The sequence below is a fragment of the Lissotriton vulgaris genome, chromosome 1_1 (genome assembly GCF_964263255.1).
Source record: "Lissotriton vulgaris chromosome 1_1, aLisVul1.2, whole genome shotgun sequence".
Lineage (NCBI taxonomy): Eukaryota > Metazoa > Chordata > Amphibia > Caudata > Salamandridae > Lissotriton > Lissotriton vulgaris.
The window spans coordinates 830,373,624-830,394,217 of record NC_141685.1 but is presented as its reverse complement, the minus strand read 5'-3'; the positions used below and the strand labels follow the sequence as shown (position 1 = coordinate 830,394,217).

At 45.7% G+C, this 20,594-nt stretch overlaps 1 protein-coding gene across 1 annotated transcript in view; it reads right to left on the bottom strand.

The window, feature by feature from the left end:
• Nucleotides 1–20,594, bottom strand: part of CNN3 (calponin 3) — a 159,939-nt gene that overhangs the window by 62,675 nt on the left and 76,670 nt on the right. Inside the window, exons 2-3 of the mRNA XM_086957363.1 lie at nt 333–454; nt 37–106 (exon numbers count right to left, since the gene is read on the bottom strand). Of these exons, the coding sequence (XP_086813489.1) occupies nt 37–106; nt 333–454 (192 nt within the window). The remainder of the gene's footprint in view (nt 1–36; nt 107–332; nt 455–20,594) is intronic.

Below are 20,594 nucleotides of genomic sequence, written 5' to 3'. Positions count from 1 at the left end.
TTCAAAAGGCTTCCTTTAAACAATGGCTTGCCTTACCTGATGCCAATTTTGCTTGGAGACAGTGTTTATCTTTCGTACAGATCCAGGCTGAAGTTGATTAATTAGGCTATAAAAAAAAAAGAGAGAATATGGAATAACTATAGATATTTTTATTTGCTATCACTGGGATAAAAGGGTTACATTTTGCATTATATGTAAAGTCTAGTATTTTCTCTTAGGTGGCTGTCTTTTTGATGTAATGAAAAAAATATTAGCGGACCGTGCACGCAGATGTATGCAATGGATGGCCAGGAAGCATACAATCAAATGGGGAGAAAACTCTGGGAACTCACTGGCAAAGAACGACGCCATCTTTTAGGCCCTGTTGGAAACTCTCGCCAATAGCCTCGCCAGTGACTTCTTCGATCCAAAGGCGCAGATCCTCTTCAATTTGTGGGTCATACTTCAAGGCGATCTAGAAGACAGTAATGGAAGAGAGCATTAAAAACTTTACTAACTTTAAGGTCAGCCCTCTGTCAAAAGTTGTAAATTCTGCATGGTTTTAAACCCCATTGAGGGCCGAACCTTCAATGATTCAAGTCTGTGAAATAGAGGTTACACAGAAAGCGCTGTAGTGGGTTCATCAATCAACGCGCTTAGGAATTACAATTATTATGTACAGCACAAATCTCCGCGGCAGGTGTATTAACCCACCGAGCCTGACCGCTGGCATTAGACAAGGCGACCAGCAAAACACACACAGATCGCCCACGGGGATTAGAAACAGTCCTCCAAGTTTACACATGAATCTCTGCTTTTTGGTATGAACCCTCTGAACTATAAATCAAGCATTGTAACACAAACAACACACAGAACTCTGCGAAACACACAGAACTCTGCGAAACACACAGAACTCTGCGAAACACACAGAACCATTCCACGTGGAAGTACTACCCATATGTTAATTTACAACCGTGCGCTCAAACATTGACACCAGCTTAACCCAGTAAATCATGGTGTGTGCACGTGCGTTTGATTGTGCACTAGAGGCACTGGAAGACATTAACGGGCTACCAAGCAGAGTCCCATGCTTGGTTTCCCGGATGGCCCTCCCTGGCCAGCAGTTCGAGACACCCACCATCACTCACGTTCTGCTGGCATTGTACCTCCTTCTCTACCAGACGCCCTCTGCTGGCAGCTTGCCAGCTTCCCATACACTGCTGGACCAGAATAAAGGTCCCCCAAGAGCGCGCCAAGCGCAGGCCTGGGAGCCATGCTCCCTGAAAAAACAAACCCTACCCCTTATGACTGCACAACACAAAATTGTCTTTCCGAATTAATGTTCCCTAGCGGACTAGAAAAATTGAACATGAACATTTCCAAAAGCACGTGTAGCCTCCCGTAAAAGTCATGCCCTCGGGGTAAAGTGCCATGGACCAGATCACCACATACGGCAATCCTAACACACCAGAGCTATCCCTCACTTGCCTTACGTAACGCCCCTTGTATGGTGATTGCATACTACTCAGAGCAGATGAGAGAACTCCGAATTGTGGCATTCCCAACAAATTGTTACTTGTGGAACCTCACAGTCCACCTCCTACAATTTTTTTCTACGATATACAACCTCAGTCCTTCCTACAGGGTCTGCCCAGCAATTGCTGCTACAAAACTGCTGTTCCAGAGCACTGCACACAGCTGGTACCTTTATCAAACTCAACGGTTTATATTGGTCTATGAATAACAACAAAAAATGTTTGGTCTATAAACAAATTGTTTCGTAGAGTGCTCAACCTACCGATGGAATTGAGAAGGAGAAGGGAAGGAATGGAATGGAAGGTGGCAGAGCAGGAAGAGAGACCTGGTTCAGAGAGCAAAGCTAAAGGAGGTAGGTCGGAGGAATTTTGCTGAATTGTAGGGCGTTTTCTTTCAGTTTTGGGAGAGTTTTGGTATTGAACGGGCATTCTGTGGCCACCAAGACACACAGTAAGCTTTCAGTACAGCAAGGAGGAATCCACGAGAAACAGCACCACACTTGAACACCGTGTGCCTGCAGTCTGCACACATTCACAAAGCAGGTGCATTAGTCAATTGAGCTATCTGTCAACTTCTAAAGTAAGGTCGGAGAAAGCAGTTTACAAAATGAAAAAGAAGGCGACTGGGCATTCATTGAGATACGAACCGAAGGAATCAGGACAGCACCCAAATTACTATTCAAAGAGAAGCAGACCTACAGAAGTAGATGTTTAGTTAAGAAACAAAATTTAGACAGCATTCCCACAAGAAAAGTTACTTTCACATACACATGAAACAGTTTCTCTTCATAGTTAACTCGGTTACACCTCTTGTTTCTAGATTGACGGCATCCATCCATTCAAGAAGTGTATTCCGAGTGACTATTCTTCTTTAGGTACCAAGGGTTTCCAAGTCTTCACATAAATTCACAAACGTAATACATTTGTGCATTGTGGCATGCTCTGCATTAGTACATGCACGGAGCCAGTCAACTCGATCGATTACTAAGGAGAACACGTACAAATATGGCTTTTTGAGTCCATTTGGGGGTCACTGTGGTAATGGAGAAGCGTGTCAGGAGCTTAAATTATAACAATAAGGTGGATTGTGAGCAAAATGTCGATGAAGCTTCGCCCCACTCGAGGAACAGTAACTGTCCACTGATGACTACCCTGACCACATTGCAATCAGAGGGCTGCTGAGTCATGCTTCATCTGAATCCTACAACAGGAGGCTATTAGACACTGCAAACTTTGTTTGAGAAGTCACACATTATGTGTATAGCAGGTATATTGCACTTCAAAGTATTTATGTTGAAGTCTGTTTGATCCAATTACAACCTGCAGTCTCACTTCACCCACACAAAGCTAGACTCGATATAATTTTCTATTATTCCATATGTTCTATTACTCCATGAGAATAGCGGAGTACTGAGTGGGATACAACACATTCATTGCACCTATATAGGTCTATTTCAATGATAAGTTGTCAAACTTATTTTAATTAGCTGCTTAAGACTGCCATTCTTTTCTTTCCCCCTAGATCGTATTCTTCCCACAGGGTTTCTTTGGTCATTAAATCTTAAAGTTTACATTATTACCACGTCCTTAAATTTGGTTATCTACATAATTCTTTCAGGTTGGTGTATGAAAAGTTCTGCTCCTTTAAGCATGGTATTGGCAACAAAGGATGACAGCATTTACTCCGCAGCCACGACAAAGGTGGACAGCTCTTACTCCGCAGCCACGACAAAGGAGGACAGCACTTACTCCGCAGCCACGACAAAGGAGGACAGCATTTACTCCGCAGCCACGACAAAGGTGGACAGCTCTTACTCCGCAGCCACGACAAAGGAGGACAGCACTTACTCCGCAGCCACGACAAAGAAGGACAGCATTTACTCCGCAGCCATGACAAAGGAGGACAGCACTTACTCCTCAGCCACGACAAAGGAGGACAGCACTTACTCCTCAGCCACGACAAAGGAGGACAGCACTTACTCCGCAGCCACGACAAAGGAGGACAGCATTTACTCCGCAGCCACGACAAAGGAGGACAGCATTTACTCCGCAGCCACAACAAAGGAGGACAGCACTTACTCCGCAGCCACAACAAAGGAGGACAGCACTTACTCCGCAGCCACGACAAAGGACAGCATTTACTCACAGCATCAAAGATGACATCATTTACTCTGTTGCTGTGGAGTAAATGCGGTCATCTTAGTTGCTGCATAGATGACAGCATTTACTCCGCAGCAACAAAGGATGACCACATTTACTCCACTGCAACAAAGGAGAACAACATTTACTCTGTGGACTTTGAAGAAAGTTGACCTTTATAAATGGGCCTTAAATTCACATGGAGGCCAGTTCTAGGCTACGATCCTTCGTGCTTGTTCTCGATGATGGAGGATAGAATTCACAGCTAATCTTAATCTGCTAACACCCACACCCTCATTTGTAAAAACAAGAGTCACTAACACTTTGGAAAAACGCAAGAGGCCTTTCCGCTTGATGATTAGCATTGCTTGGTTAAGGTGACCGATCATAGCTATGTTTCTGCAGTTTGCAGAATTTAAAACTATTAAAATGACAGCTAAATCAAGCTCGCGAATTCCACAGTTTAGCAACCAGGCCACCACATAAGACATGTCAAACTCGAGGAACTGCAGACATTCTTCAGAGGATACATGATAACATGTTGGTGTTTTTCCACTTCTTAAAGAAACTGCACCAATACAGAATTCAACAGTGCTTAAGTTGTGCTGGTGTTTGGCACCCACTTATTTTTTTAACACTGCACCTATTTATGACCGTCCACCACATGGTGGTGTTGTTAGTCTATTATTAAAAAAGCACATGTTCTAAGAGTTAGAAAATTCAATCTACGGTTAAAAAATTAATACAAAGGCTCTCAGGACGTTCTTACAGCTTTGGGTCACCTAGTATAATCCAAATGGTCACATTTATAGGATGTAATAGTAAGTAGGTGTCCTTGGTACTGCTGTTGGAACATGCCACGTATTTTACAAATTAAGCACTGGAATTCGCTCTGCTTAGCAAAGGGCTTCAAAATGAAGCCTTCCCACACAAGGAGTCACAGTAAGGGTGCAGAATTCTTGGGGACGTTTGTATCACTTGTGTTTCTGGCTCTCTAAAGCGTGTGTATATACACGTACATATATACACGTACAAGATAAGGCAAGCGAAGTCACCGAAGACTTTGCACTAAGCCTAGGGCAAGGAAATAATGGCCTTAATGGATGCGGTGCGAGAAAAGGGAAAATACATTATGCTTATTAGAAAGCAGAGAAGAAACAAAAACACAAACCAACCCCTAGCCTCATCAGTTGTGAACTTTGTGTAAAGGAACACTCCTAGGCAGAGCCTGTGGGCTTTGGGCCGCCCAAGGTACCCAAGATCTTAACGGCTCCAGGCATGTGGCTTTACTGCTGGCACCCTTAGTAAGTATTTGTAACCACACCGTTCCTCTCCAGTACCGAGCCTCGTTCTGACAATGTTCTTCACCACACAGCTGCAGCGAAGGTGCGGTTTAGAACTAATCGCATCAGAACTCATTGAGGTGTGACACGAAAATGAAGCATTCTAAAGTGAATAAATACAACGACAAGCACAAAATGATGTGGGCATTTTTTTGTATTGGGCTACCAATAGTTAATTACCCCCTAAAGACGAAAGCCAGAATGAAGAGAGTGAGACATAAAACCCTAACCTTAAACCGTCCCGCCAAAACAAATCTCGAACCGTTGCAACTGACACGAGGCCATTTTCTAAAAATATCGAAAAATTACATTGCGGGCATGTTCGTTTTTCTTAGCCACACACATGTTATTATTTTCCACAGACCCTTATTTGGGAATTATTATGGCGTTGTTTTATTACAGTGTGTCTCGCTCGTCACAATTGCTTCATACTAGGTTCGCGCTATATAAACACACTGCTATTATCTCTGCCATAAGTGAAGCACAAGAACGCGGTGCTCTGGTGCCGTCATTTCCTAAACAACAACTGTAACAACATTCCCAAGCTCGTCTTGGCCCTAGTGAACAGCTGACAACAGCCGGTGAGGATCTATGTTTTTATGGCGCGTCGAGCGCATCTTTCCCACTTTTCCATTTCCTTCTTCTCCCACGAGGGGAAACACGCTAAGTGCGCTTCCTTTCTGCTTTGTTTCCTTGCGGATATCGGGCAAATTGGCCTTTTACTCGTTTCCGTCCTATTAGTCAGTCCTAGTTTTCTCACAGGGCTTGAGAGTGCGCAGAACACCTTCTTGTCAACAGCCGCACGCGCCAATACGCTTGGCCACTCACAAGGGGGGGCTGCAAACTGATTGTTGTTTTTTGTTTATTGTTTGACACTCAACGCACAAGAAGTATTTTGTTTGATATCACACTTACAAACGTTCACGAAAGCATATCGTTTCTTCAGTTTAGCTATTTATTTAAAGTAATACAAATGTACCACCAATTCACTCAGCTGTGCGATATACCGTGTACGACTAGGTTTTCTGTTTTATGTACTCCCGAGGTTAAGGAAGGCTAACCCGTGTTCAAAGGTCATTCTTATGTCAAGACAGTCTGCTTTCATCAAGTCACTGGGGTCAACGGCCATATGGTTATTTCACTGATCTGGAGTCCAGAGAAATTCCCTTTGGACTGTCGCACAGCACTAGGGGGGGGGGGGGGGGGGGGAGGGGGGGTAGACTCAGAATGTGCTGGACGCCTGGGGGTAACCTTCCATAACTACACCTTAAGCTTCGTGGCAGGTATACAGCTATAAGGAGGGCTGTGCTACGGTTAAGCCGGACTGCTCTTTGCCAAAGCTACCAGAGGGTGAGCACAGCAAAATTTAGGGTTAAGTGCAGGGCTTTAAGTGGGATGAAAAAACTGGGGGGTCTCTCAAAGGGGCGTGGTCAGTGTAATTAGGGGCGTGGCTTTAAATCACTTACGCAAAAAATCTGTGCTTAGCATAGTGTGCTGCCCGACTAGTATTTTGCTGTTTCTATCATTGCATCCAGATATTTGATACAACAAGTAACATCATACCTACTATAAGTAAGGAATATTGGCTTTGTGAATGGTTATTAGTTGCAGAAGATAAATAAGCTGCAACTATGACTTGTATATGATATTGACAAACCTTCCAATTAAATCCCTGGTGACCCAGCACAATGTTGCTGCTCTTGCGTTTCAGAAAGAGAAGGGAAATCCAGAAAGAAAATGACTCTTAAAGGATTTTCCTTCCCCACAACGCTCCCCTGGCATGACGTCATGCTGTAACTTCTCTACTACTGAGAAGTGAGCAGTGTGAGCAGCGCACATCCATGTGCCTGGTGCTGTCTCGAAACGGGTCTCTATCAGGCTTTGTTTTGAGCCATGGCACTTTTTTCCAGACTGCAGCGACAGCAAACTGTGGTCGCTGCAATCTGGAAAAAAACGGACCGCCTGTGTCAGGGCTCAAAACAGAGCCCGATAGAGACCCGTTTCGAGGCCCCCTGAAAAAAACTGCCGGTGCTCAGACCCCTTGAGACCCGGCCCACTTAAAGCCCTGTTTAAGTGTGACTTACTCTTACTAGGACAGGGTAGGTACGTCTGCCTAACAGAAACCCAATTTCTAACATGAACCAAGAGATTTCCTAACCACCAGGTTTTGAATCTTTTTAGTAGGTAATCAGGCAGCCTCATATGCCCACTATTGCAAAAGCCTGTTTTAGAGAAAACACAGGCCGAAGTGACTTCTTACAAATGGTCTTCTGAACAATGAGGACAGAATTGTAAAGTATGAAGAAGTGACCTTGTTCGTCCGATATTGGACTGAGAGGCACAATAAATAAGGCTAGAAGAAACCATTCCGTCTGTCAGTGTTTTTCCAAACAAGCAGTAGTGCAGTCTGATATTGTTTAAGAAAGTTTGAGATCATTCAGCATGGCACCACAATAAGACAGATTTTTCAGGGGAAGGTCGGTTTTTCTTCTTGATCACATGATTAAGGCCAGCGATGGCTGAAACGGGCTGCACAGGAACAAAACAAATGATAAGATCAATTGAGCCAGATGACTGTGCATATGTTATGTTGCTGGGTAAGCAACGTCCTTTTCCAAAAGACTAACAATCACCGACTACAGAGAAACTGTTCTCGAACATCTCACCTTCTGATTGGTTTCTGTGATCATTATGAAGCAGAGATTTATCGTATTGCTAAACTCCTCTCCACCATCCTGCAAAAATCTCCCAACTCAGAGGATGCACTAGTTCGCTGTAACAACTTAGCTGAATACTTCCATAAAAAAATTCACCCGATTTGTCAATCCTTCACTCCCCACCAGAATGAGCCTAAAGCGCCCAGCACTGGGAGTTCACTTCCCGAATCACACAGCTCTCTAGCAGAGTTTCCCCTGCTGGTCGAGGTCTCCTTGAATACACTTATTTCCAGGATTACTTCCGGATCTCCCGTGGACCCCGCTCCTCCGCAGCATCTCCCTCTAGTTACTGATGCCATTCGTCCAGTAATCTTGGACACACTAAACGGATCCATCACCTCGGGTACAGTACCCCTGCCTGGAAATGCTCTCAGGTCAGAGCTCTCTTGAAAAATCCAAATCTTGATATCTCTAATATGGCCAACTATCGACTCATCTCCCTCCTTCCCTGGCTGAGCAAGCTGATTGAGCGACATATAAACTCAACGCTAGTACACTATTTGGAGTCCAACAACTTGCTCCATGACTCCGAGACAGGATTCAGTCCTAGGAGGCAAGGAGACTTCTGGATCAGGGCGGAAATAATTCGGTTAGATCTCAGTGCCGCCTTTGACACTGTTGATCAGAACATCCTGCATGAGCGATTAAAAAATATTGGAGTGACACACCTGGCTCTTACTTGGCTCCAGTCCTTTGTAAAGCACCTGTTCTTTCATGTCTTTGAGGGTACCGCCACTTCAAACCGGTGGCCTCTTAGCTGTGGGGTTCCCCAGGGTTCTGAGCCCCACGCTTTTTAACACCTATATGGCGCCTCTGGCAGAGATAGTCCTTCCATTCGGCATAAAAATCATCACCTACGCAGATGATACCCAACTGGTTGTGGCACTAAACAATCCTGATGGTTCATCTTGCGCTCTGGGCACCTGCCTAGAGACGGTAGCCAAATGGATGGAACTCTCTTACCTTAAGCTAAATGGGGACAAGACCGAACTGATGTTTCTGGGCAAATCTCCATCACCCTCTTCGGCATTCTCATGGCCGACCTGTCTTGGCCACATGCCTGCCCCCAAAGCAGCAGATTAAGAGCCTAGATGTGTGGCTTGACAGCTCCCTCGGTTTCAATCCTCAAGCCACTAAGCTCTCAGCGACATGTTTTGGCCTGATGAGGATGTTAAGAAAAATCCTTTCCCTACTTCCCTTCCAGGCAAGAAGGATTATGGTGCAAGCCCTCATTTTGTCCAGTCTAGACTACGAGAATGCTCTGTATCTGGGCGCCCCAAAGGCCACTATTCAAAAACTACAAGTGATCCAGAACTGTGCAGCCCGCCAACTCCTCCAGATTCCGCGGAGACAATCAGCGAAACCCGCATTGAGGAACCTCCACTGGCTCCCAATTCAGTCTAGAATACGATTCAAGGCCATGTGTCTGCCTCACAGAGCCATCTGGAAATCTGGTCCTGCTATTATCCTCCCCCTGGTTACTCCTTACCAACCTTCTAGGAGTCTCCGCTCTAGTTCTACCTTCCTTGCTACTGCAAGGAAAGGACGTAGATCTAGATTGGGTGGACATTCCTTTTCCCTGAATGCTTCTAACCTCTGGAATTCCCTCCCCTCCACTCTTCGCATGGAACCAAGCTTACATGCCTTCCATAAATTATCAAAACCCATCTTTTTAGTATTATGCACAAACCTGATGTGCTTCCCGCATTTTCAGGTCCGTAAGCGATACGAGGCCTCAGGGTACTAACACGCTATAGAAATTCAACTTCATGCATTCATTAAGAGAAAGATTACTCCCAAAGCTCCCCATTCCACCAGAGGTGGAAGGCAAAAATGAATAAGCCAAGATTTATCAACAGGGATGTAAACAATGCCCCATGTTTTCATAAAATAAAAAGAAAGTCACAAAGAAAAGGCAGGCACTTAAAAAGGCACAGTAACACTAGCGGATGGGCTCCATCAAGAGTTATTTATTTAAAGTCTTACTCGCACTCCCACCAATCCACGGGTGTCTCTCCTGTGCAGTCATTTAACAATAGATGGTTGCATGGGCTGGCTGTTTTAAATACTGCAGCAAGATCAAAGCTTCCACAACACCACCATCTGCTATCGACGAGAGATCACACATTATAGGAATAGATATAGCTTCAGCTGTGTGAGAAACCTGAACACCTTCTTAATGCTCATCCAATAAGTAGATAAACTCAGAGTAGGTCTGAACTGAGCTCTCAGGGGTTTATTCATACATGAGAAATTTGCTACTGGTCTGTTGCCCAACAGACCCGCAGGAAAAGTCATATGCCTTCTTTAGGTGAGGGATAACTAGGTCACAACTTAAATCTGCAAAGGCTGATCACTTAATGGTCACTTACTGTTACAAGATGGTGGTTAACTGCAGGAAGAAAGCTAATAATGAAAAATTGACTGGAGTGTATCCAGCGGTGAGCCATATATTTACGATTAAGGATTTTGCTCATGCAGGACATACGAGTAAACTGCAAAAAGATGGAAGTCGTTGTTTTAGCTGAAGTAGCACGGGAAGCTGAAACTTGCTCAACAAACCTGAATTGGTCTACCGCCAAGAACAGTGCAACCAGCCGCGGTGCGCGCAGGTAACTGCGGTGGGCAGAGTAAGGGGGGATAGAGAGGGACGATGCAGAGGGAAAATGTATTATTTAATTTTCCCTCTGCATCGTCCCTCATAATCCCCTTTACTCCGCCCCACCGCAGTTACCTGCACGGACCGCGGCTGAGTGAAATGATCATTTAAATTCACATCTTTCCACAGCCCACAAAAGGACCTTATTTAGAACTGTGATCTTGACAAAAAAGGCCTTATTGGACTCCATTTCCCAGAGACCCATGGTAAACGAGGCTTTTAATCGAACATTTGAAGGGCGAATTGCAGTCGAGATCTTGATGTAAACTGCAATGGTCACCCCATCCAGAAGTGATTTTACGGTTATTGAGGAAAAATGATTTTAGCCACCTGGGCTAAGAATTAGACTGCTAGAAATAATGTTTAGAGGATACATAGTCTACTTGCAGCAGGTAGATATCCTGCAGCGAGAAGGACAACATTGTACAGTCTTGAAATACAAATTCTGATTAGAACTTCCAAGCACTACAGTGAATAAAATGTTTTAGAATCACCTATGGTAGAGAGGCAATGACCAGCACATGTTGATTTCGACTTGCTCTTTGGCTACAGCTAAGCAGGCCCACCGCTGCAAAGAAGATACAGTTGCCCCATTATGGCAACCAGGGGCCACACGGCTGCTTACACCACTTCCTGGGTCTCCGTCACAAGCAGAAGACTGGAAGACAAGCCAACTCACTCAGAATTCTAAAGTCTTAATATCACTTAGAAATCCCACTTCGAGGGGGCTGGTGAATGCAAGCCTTTCAAGTCCAAGATGGAGGGCCAGTAGGCCAAGTCCCCATCTTTCTGGCACAGTTAGTTGTAAGGTTGGGACCTTAATATTAGATTTGCCAGGAGAATACCAACATTGCATATTTTAGGACAGATTTAAAAGCCATGTGACACAAAGAGCTAAACTTAATCACCGTAGTAATCGCCGCTTTTAAAAGCAGCAGTTCAGTGTTTATTTTCTAGATTTTACTGAACACGAGGCACCTCTGAGTTCCATAGAGATTGAATACAGTTGCCTTCCTGTACAAGACTAGAATTACCATAAGGCAACCGGAAACTGCTTCTGGTCAGCCAACAACATTAAACTGAACTCCCGTGTGTGAACTGAACTCTCAGGAGCACGAGGGCGAGAGAAAACTACAGTCACATGAAACCGCTGTTGTGGGCATATGGTCGGCAAGAGCGACCAGGAAATCAAAACTGCGCTGCAAAACTGAGTGCAACTGGTGTTAAAAGGTCGATCCCGACTGGAGGTTTATTTTATACACCGCTGAAGCGCAAAAGGGGTTAGAGCCTTTCATCCTGCAGAGGTCTAAAAAATAAATCTATGGGGCTTGAATGACAAATAGGTCTGTTATTTTAGCACTACAGAGCAACCTTTCTGGGGACAAGCTCTCTACAACAACAACAAAAAGTGTTTTACTATGTACCTCTCTACAAAATATGCTATTAAGGACACTCAGTCACGTTGTGCATAAGTCAGTTGTTCTACGATACAGAGAGTCAAATATATATACTCTCAGGGGTATCGCCACGGTACACCCGGGGATGACACCCCTAGCAGTATACAAATGTCAATCTCCTACAAGGTCCACGCAATATTCTAAGACAATAAAAACATTGCTTCTAAGAGTCCACCACCTGCGCATTAGCTCCCACTTACACCGAACATACTGAACGGTCATTCCCAAGTTATTTATAAAAAGTGACATTTGAGCAAAAGGACAAAATGGGAAACTTTTTCACATGAGATCACATAGTAGGAATCTGTTTTACACTGCGTTACAAACCCTGGCCTGAGGCCAGTTTTTCGGGGCTCTTTCCCATACGATTCCACAGGGAATAACAGCTTTTGTCAAATTTTCCATTAAAGGACGGTTACACGCAAAAACGTGTGTTTTTTTTGTTTGCCCAGAATAGCTATTTTGCCTGCAACCAGCAGACCAAATGTTTAAGGGCAGCATTTGGTTTCACTTTTCAAAGTCGGAACTTAATTTCCTACTGTGGTATGTATTTTGAACTTAAGAAGTGAATTGCCTCTATAAGCAATTGAGTCACTGGTATTCTACATTTGTAGCTGAAGCCAAATAGTTTTTATCTGCTTCATAAATGGCGATTTTACATAGTTCGCAATATAAAACACATGTATTATTAGTTGTGGTGTCAATGAATGTATATTACATGCTTATTTAAATAGTCTTGAACAATAGTTTTCCCTCAGACTCCCAATGTAAAAGGTAATAACACCAGCATTAATAATGCAAATAGGTCTGTCTTACAAATGAAAATGCTCCTTCATTCATTGATGGGTATAGGAAGTCATGACACAAACTTAGTCATTCATGAATCCATTCATCCACTTACTGACTTCATTTTTGCGTTCACCCACTTACACAGCATTATAAAACACAAAAATTCAAGAGCATGCACAAAGACAAATTAAAAGATAAAGGAGAAAAAGGAAAACATGCTTCCACCTAAACAAGGCAGGTGGCCATCTTGCAATGGTTTTGTACATAGTATATAACTGGTTCAAATATCTATTATGGCTTCCACATTTTGAGCCCACGTGGCCTCTTTGGAATAGTATAACAAGAATAGATAATGGAAATACCCCTCTATGATCGCTGTCTGGTTTTGAGGCACTGGCCATATGGGACGCAGCAAACTGCAGATTAAATAAGGGTCAAGCTAGTGGCCACAGGTATACCATAATAAAATGACAAATACGTACAAAATTAGAGGTGCCAACACAATATAAAATCCCTCTTAAGGCAACATATCAGAGTGCAAACCTTTTATCGTTATAGCCTATTCGAGTGGTTTACCAACACAAAAACCAAGTGGAAGCACACAACCTCTGCCCTATAAAATCCTGTACTCAAAAAAACAACATGTAGGATGGGAGTATGGCCCTCCGAGTAATACTTCAGAAAGCACTTTGTTAATCACATAAGGACAATTGCAGCTCAAGCCGTTAAGCCAGCCCTAAAATAAAAAGCTCAGAGGACTTTGATTCCGTTTACAAATGGCTCATCTTTCTGCCACCACATTCTTAATCTAATTTGAAGAGTCAACTAAACCTGTACAAACTTGCACTGCCAAGGTTTGAGAAACCTAGAAGTCCGCTTTTATTAATAAAACACTTATGCCTGCAACAATACTTTTGCATCTAAAATTTTTCTTTAACTAGTTCTGCATCGCTAACAACCACCAACAATAGGCACTCTAAAACGCTACGTTGCTTTGCTAGGTTTGTTTGGGGTTAGAGATGTATTTTGACATCAATCATCAGCTGGCCCCTTTAAAAGCTTAAATGTGACACCATTTGCAACACCAGGCAAGACAGGAAGAGTTATTGAATGCAGAATACAAACCCATTCAAAAACGTGTGCCCAATGTACTCTCGTTTTGTAAATTCACCTAAAAGAACATTGAATCATGCTGATGTAAGTGGGATCTCAATTTATGCAGATATTGTATGCCTGGTGTTTTACAGTCAAGATCTAAAAGCAATGCTCGACAGAAGAGAAAAGTATATGAATTTTGAGGTGGCATGCTCCTGGCAAATTAATGGGGAGTAACATCCGGTTGCTTAAGAATTTTATTAAAGGATTCCCATTCTTTCTAAGGAAATTCAACTTAACTGGCCTTTGCAGAAAGTATTAGACAATATTTCTATAAGCTCATTTATAGGGGAACTCAGCTCTGAGATACTTCTGTTCACTACCAAGATGGAATTAGATTATGGGTGGCAACAATGTCTGGACCAGCCTAAAGAAGTGCCATAGAACACCAAATGTTGCTCTACACTTTGATATTGTGCCATCACTACAAGTTAAAGAAAACATTTGAATTTGAAAGAAATATTTTCTGCAAGTTTAATTGGCGATTGTACGAAAAATAGGACTGTTCTGACTTTCTCTTCATGGTAGCGAAACAATAAGTCAACCTGACAATCACATTGATGTTAACGCTGGGGCTGGCGCGAAATGAATTTTTCACACTATGGACTTTGACATCTACGTCAGACTTCATAGTCTTGTCAAAATGTAAGCTCTTTGATCACAGTAGTTGATGTTCCAAATTTAGAACAACCTGGTAAACACAAGAACTAGTCACATGGGAAGACACAAAGCCCTCTACTTCACCTTAGCAACCAAAGACTAATTCAGAATGAACAAAACAAGGAAAATTAGCTGTTGCCCCATCAATCTATGAACTGCATCAGCAAGAAGACTGTTTATGTAAAAATAAGCTTAAACATTCCATTGAAAGGGGGACTGTAGGCTAGAAAAAAATAACAGAGGTAGACAGCTTAAAATGAACAAGCATTTACAATGCAACGGTCTCGGCATTATTAAAGGTAGAGCTATTGGCATTGCTCATGACATTTTTTTTCCATTTTTAAAAAAATATATAAATAAATGGTATTGTCATTTACAATGGCAATAGGTGAGCATTAGAGAGTAGTAGAGAGTGTTATGACAGAAGCTGCAGGTTTGCCACCAGCCATGATCACTATGCTCCATGTGCCTAAGAACATGCACCTGGCTCATGTATTCAAGAGTATCATACTTGTGCAGGGGATAAAATATCATAGCATAATATAGACCCCACCCAATACTATCATCCCCACTGGAAAAGGGACGTGGAGCTCTGAATTAAGCCTGACAGCAGTCAAAACAATATTTCACATGATCTGTGCTTGGGGAAGAGGCAGGAAGCACATCACAGCCACTCAGCTGTTTAACTGCCACATAACACATTACATAAGCTGCCACAACATGACCTAAGCTGCCACGACGTTACATAAGCTGCCTGAATACTGCGGCTGTCTTTGCAGTAGGGTTTCCAAAACCTATTGTAATTTATTGTACCAGATCTGGTAGCACATATAGCAGTACAAACTATTGCTGTTTCTTTTCAGAAGCAACTGGCACTATAGTTAGAGCTTGTGCAACAACAAGGAGTTTGGGGGGGGGGGGGGATCAACAGAAATAAGGCTAGTTTCTTCTGGGGCAATGGGAATCACAATGCACCTCCACTGCAGTTCATATGGGAATGTGAGAGCTGGCTTGCTGAGCCCCTGAAAGTTGGGGGTTTCTGGGCTCCCGTTGTTACAGTTGGAGTCTTTTAGTTATGGTGTCCTGGGGTGCAGGGCCGGACTGGGAATCCAAAGCAGCCCTGGCAATTTTGTCGTCCCAGCACCTGGATGGGGGCAAGTGTGAAGCACTGCTGCTTTTGTTACTTGGGGCTGATATTGCAGCACCCCTGTAGAACCAGCCAGAGTAACAAAACCGGCCCCCACCGTTGCAAAAACTAGCCCCACCCCTCCAGCCTCCTGGGGAAAACGCCCGATGACCCCTATTGCCAGTCTGCCCCTGTTGGCACCACCTTACTGTTGAATCCAAATGGGTAGTGAGCCAGATCACGCCAAAGGTTAATCAGCTAGATGGTGTGAGTTAGAAACACAGTAGTTCTCAAAATACACAACAACAAGTAAAGAAATCAAAACCCAGCCAATATTACTAATTTCAATATAAAAAAGTCATTGAATTCATGCCCCATTAAAAATGAAACATAGAAATATACATCTATGCAATGAAAAACAGACATGTTTAGAAAGTCCTGAACAAAAGTTTTGTATAAGATGGTCTCTCGGTTTTAAACAATGAAACACCCTGCCCTGTGTTGTTTGTTTCAGAGAGTTCCCACTGTAACACCCTTCCGATTGCAGTTGCCAAAGAGTACACAGTGTAAAACCCCTTTGTGTTGTATTTGCCACAGGATTACACCAACGAGCGCTTCTCCCTACTGTATTTGAATGGTTTTCATTAACAATATCTCTATAAATTACGTACCTGGAATGGCACCAAAAGCACTGGGGGAGGGCAGTTGAGCGCCGTGAACGAGCGGCACATCGTCACCCAACGACCCCTCTCCGGAGCGCGACAGAGGAGAGCTGCGGGCGGAGGGAGGGGGGGGAACCCGGACAGAGGAGAGCTGCGGGCGGAGGGAGGGGGGGAACCCGGACAGAGGAGAGCTGCGGAGGAGAGCTGCGGGCGGAGGGAGGGGGGGGGAACCCGGACAGAGGAGAGCTGCGGGCGGAGGGGCCGGACAGAGGAGAGCTGCGGGCGGAGGGAGGGGGGGGGAACCCGGACAACGGAGAGCTGCGGGCGGAGGGAGGGGGGGGGGACCCGGACAACGGAGAGCTGCGGGCGGAGGGAGGGGGGGGGGGGGAACCCGGACAGAGGAGAGCTGCGGGCGGAGGGGGGGGGGGGGGGGGGAACCCAGACAGAGGAGAGCTGCGGGCGGAGGGGGCCGGACAGAGCTCACAGCATGTACATCCTCGTAATCCCAGTCTTTTCACTCCTTTCCCTTCCGCATGTACGTACTTGACCTATCCTTCACCATGCCATCCCTCCTCACCTATAAACACATGTGTGTCCTTTGAGGCTGTCAATATTTCAACAGCTGTGTACAGTTACTCCATACACATTCACACCAAATGGTAATAATAAATGTAACAAGTGTGACTATTGCTGTACGGTCTGCAGAGACCGAGGATTGACTAGCATTTCATCTGAACACCTTGTGTCCCGCTGATAACGCAACCGAGAGCCTGCACTCACCCAGACAATTCGAGTCGACCTACATACCAATATGCACTATGCGAGAGTCTTACGTTGCATGGAGAAAAAAAACTACATAAAAACATCTGAAAAAGCAAACACTCTTCGGGATTGCAAGAAGTAAACATCTGAAGTTTAACAAAGGACTGCATCACTGACAATCATTACCTTATGGGCAGGCCCGGACTGGCCGTTGAGGGCACCGGGCAATTCCCCGGTGGGCCGCATGGTTGGGGGCCGGTGTTGGGCCCCAGGGGCCGTTTTTGTTACAGGGCCGTTATGCTGCAAAAACGGCCCTGTAACAAAAACGGCCGAAAACCGGCCCAGTCACAGAGCGCGGTCGCCCCTCTCCTCCTGGAGGGGGGGAGGGGGGGCCGGCCGAGCACTTTGCCAGGGCCGGTTCTGGTTCCCAGTCCGGCCCTGCTTATGGGTTGTCACAGTTGTTGTTAAGAAATTGCCTATGGCTTTGACTGTACTGAGCCTAATAGGGGCCCGTTTCAAAGGCTGTAGGTCCTGTACCAAGCTCTTGGGGAGGGGCGGGTGGGACGAGGGGGACACGAGCTGGGGTGGGGGGGAGTGGACTCTGGAAGGTGGGCACGGAAGATGCAGGACAGGAAAAGCGCAGACGACAGTTGAATGACAAGTAATTGGGGAAGGCATAACAGAGGGTAGAAGGGGCACTGACAGGCCAGAGAGTGCGGGCTCCGAAAAGTAAGAGGCTGTATAATGAAGAAGAGTGCTGGGGGACTCCTCAAAACACTAACGTGCAACTTGGTACAAAACAGCAGCTAACCCAAGACCTGTCACGCATCGTTCGTATTCCTCTAAAGTTAACACTTGGTTCTCGGAGCACCACAAGCCCTGTAATGCTGTACCCTGTCCCCCCACGGAGGGGACCCTCGCTCTCGGACAGCTGCCCGTGGCCCTCGCCCATCCCCAGGCCCCTCATTGCTCACCTGCTCTCCTGGGAGGTACAGCCCCCAAACCCAGCTTCTCTCCGACTGCGACAGACTGTGGGGCAAGAGCCAAGCCAACCAGAGGGCGGGGCACGGGTGGACACGCCCACTTCCTCTACTAGCTTCTACTTAAGCCTCGTTAAGAAATAGAAGAGAGACTGCTGTCATAGAACGCTTCTCCGATGAGAGACACTCTTGGGGTTTCATTAGTGTGTCTCACCCCCGAGGAAGGGCCAAATAATATGCAATGTAACACTTTGAATTCAATACAAATACTGACACATTCTTGTAAGTGACAACATGGTATTACGGAAAGACTCTTACCACAACTCAGATTAATGATGGGCTATATTTTAATTCTACGTGACAACGAAAGTTACTATAAATGTGCAACAAATTGATAGTTGGCCCCGGTTTTTGCATGTAAAATGAACAATCAAATGAGTTTAGTATCTTGGCCAGCTTCTACACCATCGAAACAATCTACATTTCCGTGCTCTTCGTTTCTACAGACTGTACTCCTAATTTCCGAGTCAATGTGAGCTGCGTGCGGAGGGACAGGGGGGAACCCGGACAGAGGAGAGCTGCGGGGGGGGGGGGGGGGGGGGGGGGGGGACCCGGACAGAGGAGAGCTGCGGGCGGAGGGAGGGGGGACGGACTGGGAGGACGGGTGGGAGTGAAACGGAGTAGGGAAGTGGGAGTCTGCAGGGGCTGAGAGGGAGGCTGTAGGCGACGGGTTGGTGCAGGCTAGACGGCGAGAAAATGGCGGACTCGAGCTTCCGCTATTTTTCGGATTTGGGGGCGTGGTTTTGCTGTCCTGAGTGACGGACTACGTCACGAGCTAAAGAACAGCAAAAATTACGCCCCCAAATCCGAAAAAGACGGAGCCTGCTATGATGGAGTCTGCCCCATCATAGCAGACCATCATAGCACCGCACCTCCGAGACGTCATCAACTGCTCCTTCAAATCCGCCACCTTCCCGGAAAGCTGGAAACACGCTGAACTCCGCGCCCTTCTGAAAAAACCCACAGCGGACCCCACCGAACTCAAAAAATACCGCCCCATCTCGCTCCTTCCATTCCCGGCCAAAGTCATCGAGAAAGCTGTCAACAACCAGCTCGCCGCCTTCCTCGAAGCCAACAAATCCCTCGACTCCTCACAGTCCGGCTTCCGAGCAAAACACAGCACTGAGACCGCCCTCATCGCAGCAACAGACGACATTCGAACTCTACTGGACAATGGAGACACAGTCGCCCTCATCCTCCTCGACCTCTCCGCAGCCTTTGACGCAGTCTGCCATAGCACCCTTCTACAGCGCCTCAGAAACATCGGAATCCAAGGAAAAGCACTGGAATGGATCACCTCGTTCCTCACCGGAAGAACCCAGAAAGTCCGCCTCCCACCATTCAAGTCAGAGGCCACTGAAGTCATCTGCGGCTTACCACAAGGATCTTCACTCAGCCCCACCCTTTTCAACGTATACATGAGCCCCCTCGCGGCCATCGCCCGCCAACACAACCTCAACATCATCTCCTACGCGGATGACACTCAACTGATCCTATCACTCACCAATGACCCTAGCACCGCCAAAACTAACCTACACGAAGGAATGAAAGAAGTAGCCGAATGGATGAAACACAGCCGTCTGAAACTGAACTCTGATAAAACAGAAGTCCTCATCCTAGGTACCTCCCCCTCCGCATGGGACGACTCTTGGTGGCCAGAAGCCCTTGGAAAAGCACCCATCCTGACAGACCACGCACGGAACCTGGGCGTCATTCTGGACTCCTCACTTTCAATGAACAGACAAGTCAACGCCGTCTCCTCATCCTGCTTCAACATTCTTCGCATGCTCAAAAAAACATTTCGTTGGATCCCCACCGAAACTAGGAAAACGGTCACCCACGCTCTGGTCACGAGCCGACTGGACTATGGAAACACCCTCTACGCCGGGACTACCTCTAAACTCCAGAAAAAACTCCAACGAATCCAAAACGCCTCAGCCAGGCTCATATTAGACATCCCGCGTAAACAACATATCTCTGGTCACCTGAAAAACCTCCACTGGCTTCCCGTCAATAAGAGGATCACTTTCCGGCTCCTAACCCACGCACACAAAGCACTCTACGAAATCGGACCAGAATGCCTCAACACACGACTGTCCTTCTACACCCCCTCCCGCCAGCTTCGATCTTCCAACCAAGCCCTTGCCACTGTACCTCGCTTCAACAAGACCACCATGGGAGGTAGATCCTTCTCCTACCTGGCAGCTAAAACCTGGAACTCACTTCCCACTTACCTTCGCCTTACCCAGAACCACCTAGCATTCAGAAAGCAACTTAAAACGTGGATATTTGACAAGTAATTCCCCACCCCCCCTTAAGTGCCTTGAGACCCTCTGGGTATGTAGTGTGCTATATAAATCCTTTGACTTGACTTGACTATTCGGAGGGACAGCTCTCTCCTCCAATGGCTGGCCTCCATTTAGGAAGCCAGCCAATGGAGGGAGAGCCAAAAAGAGGGAGGGATAAAGCAGCCCTCTTACTGACATTAATTCTCGGACTTCCGGTCTGCCATTACCGAGACCTAAAAAGTAGCTTAGGTTTGTGATCTGTTTAACACAAAATCACTACTAA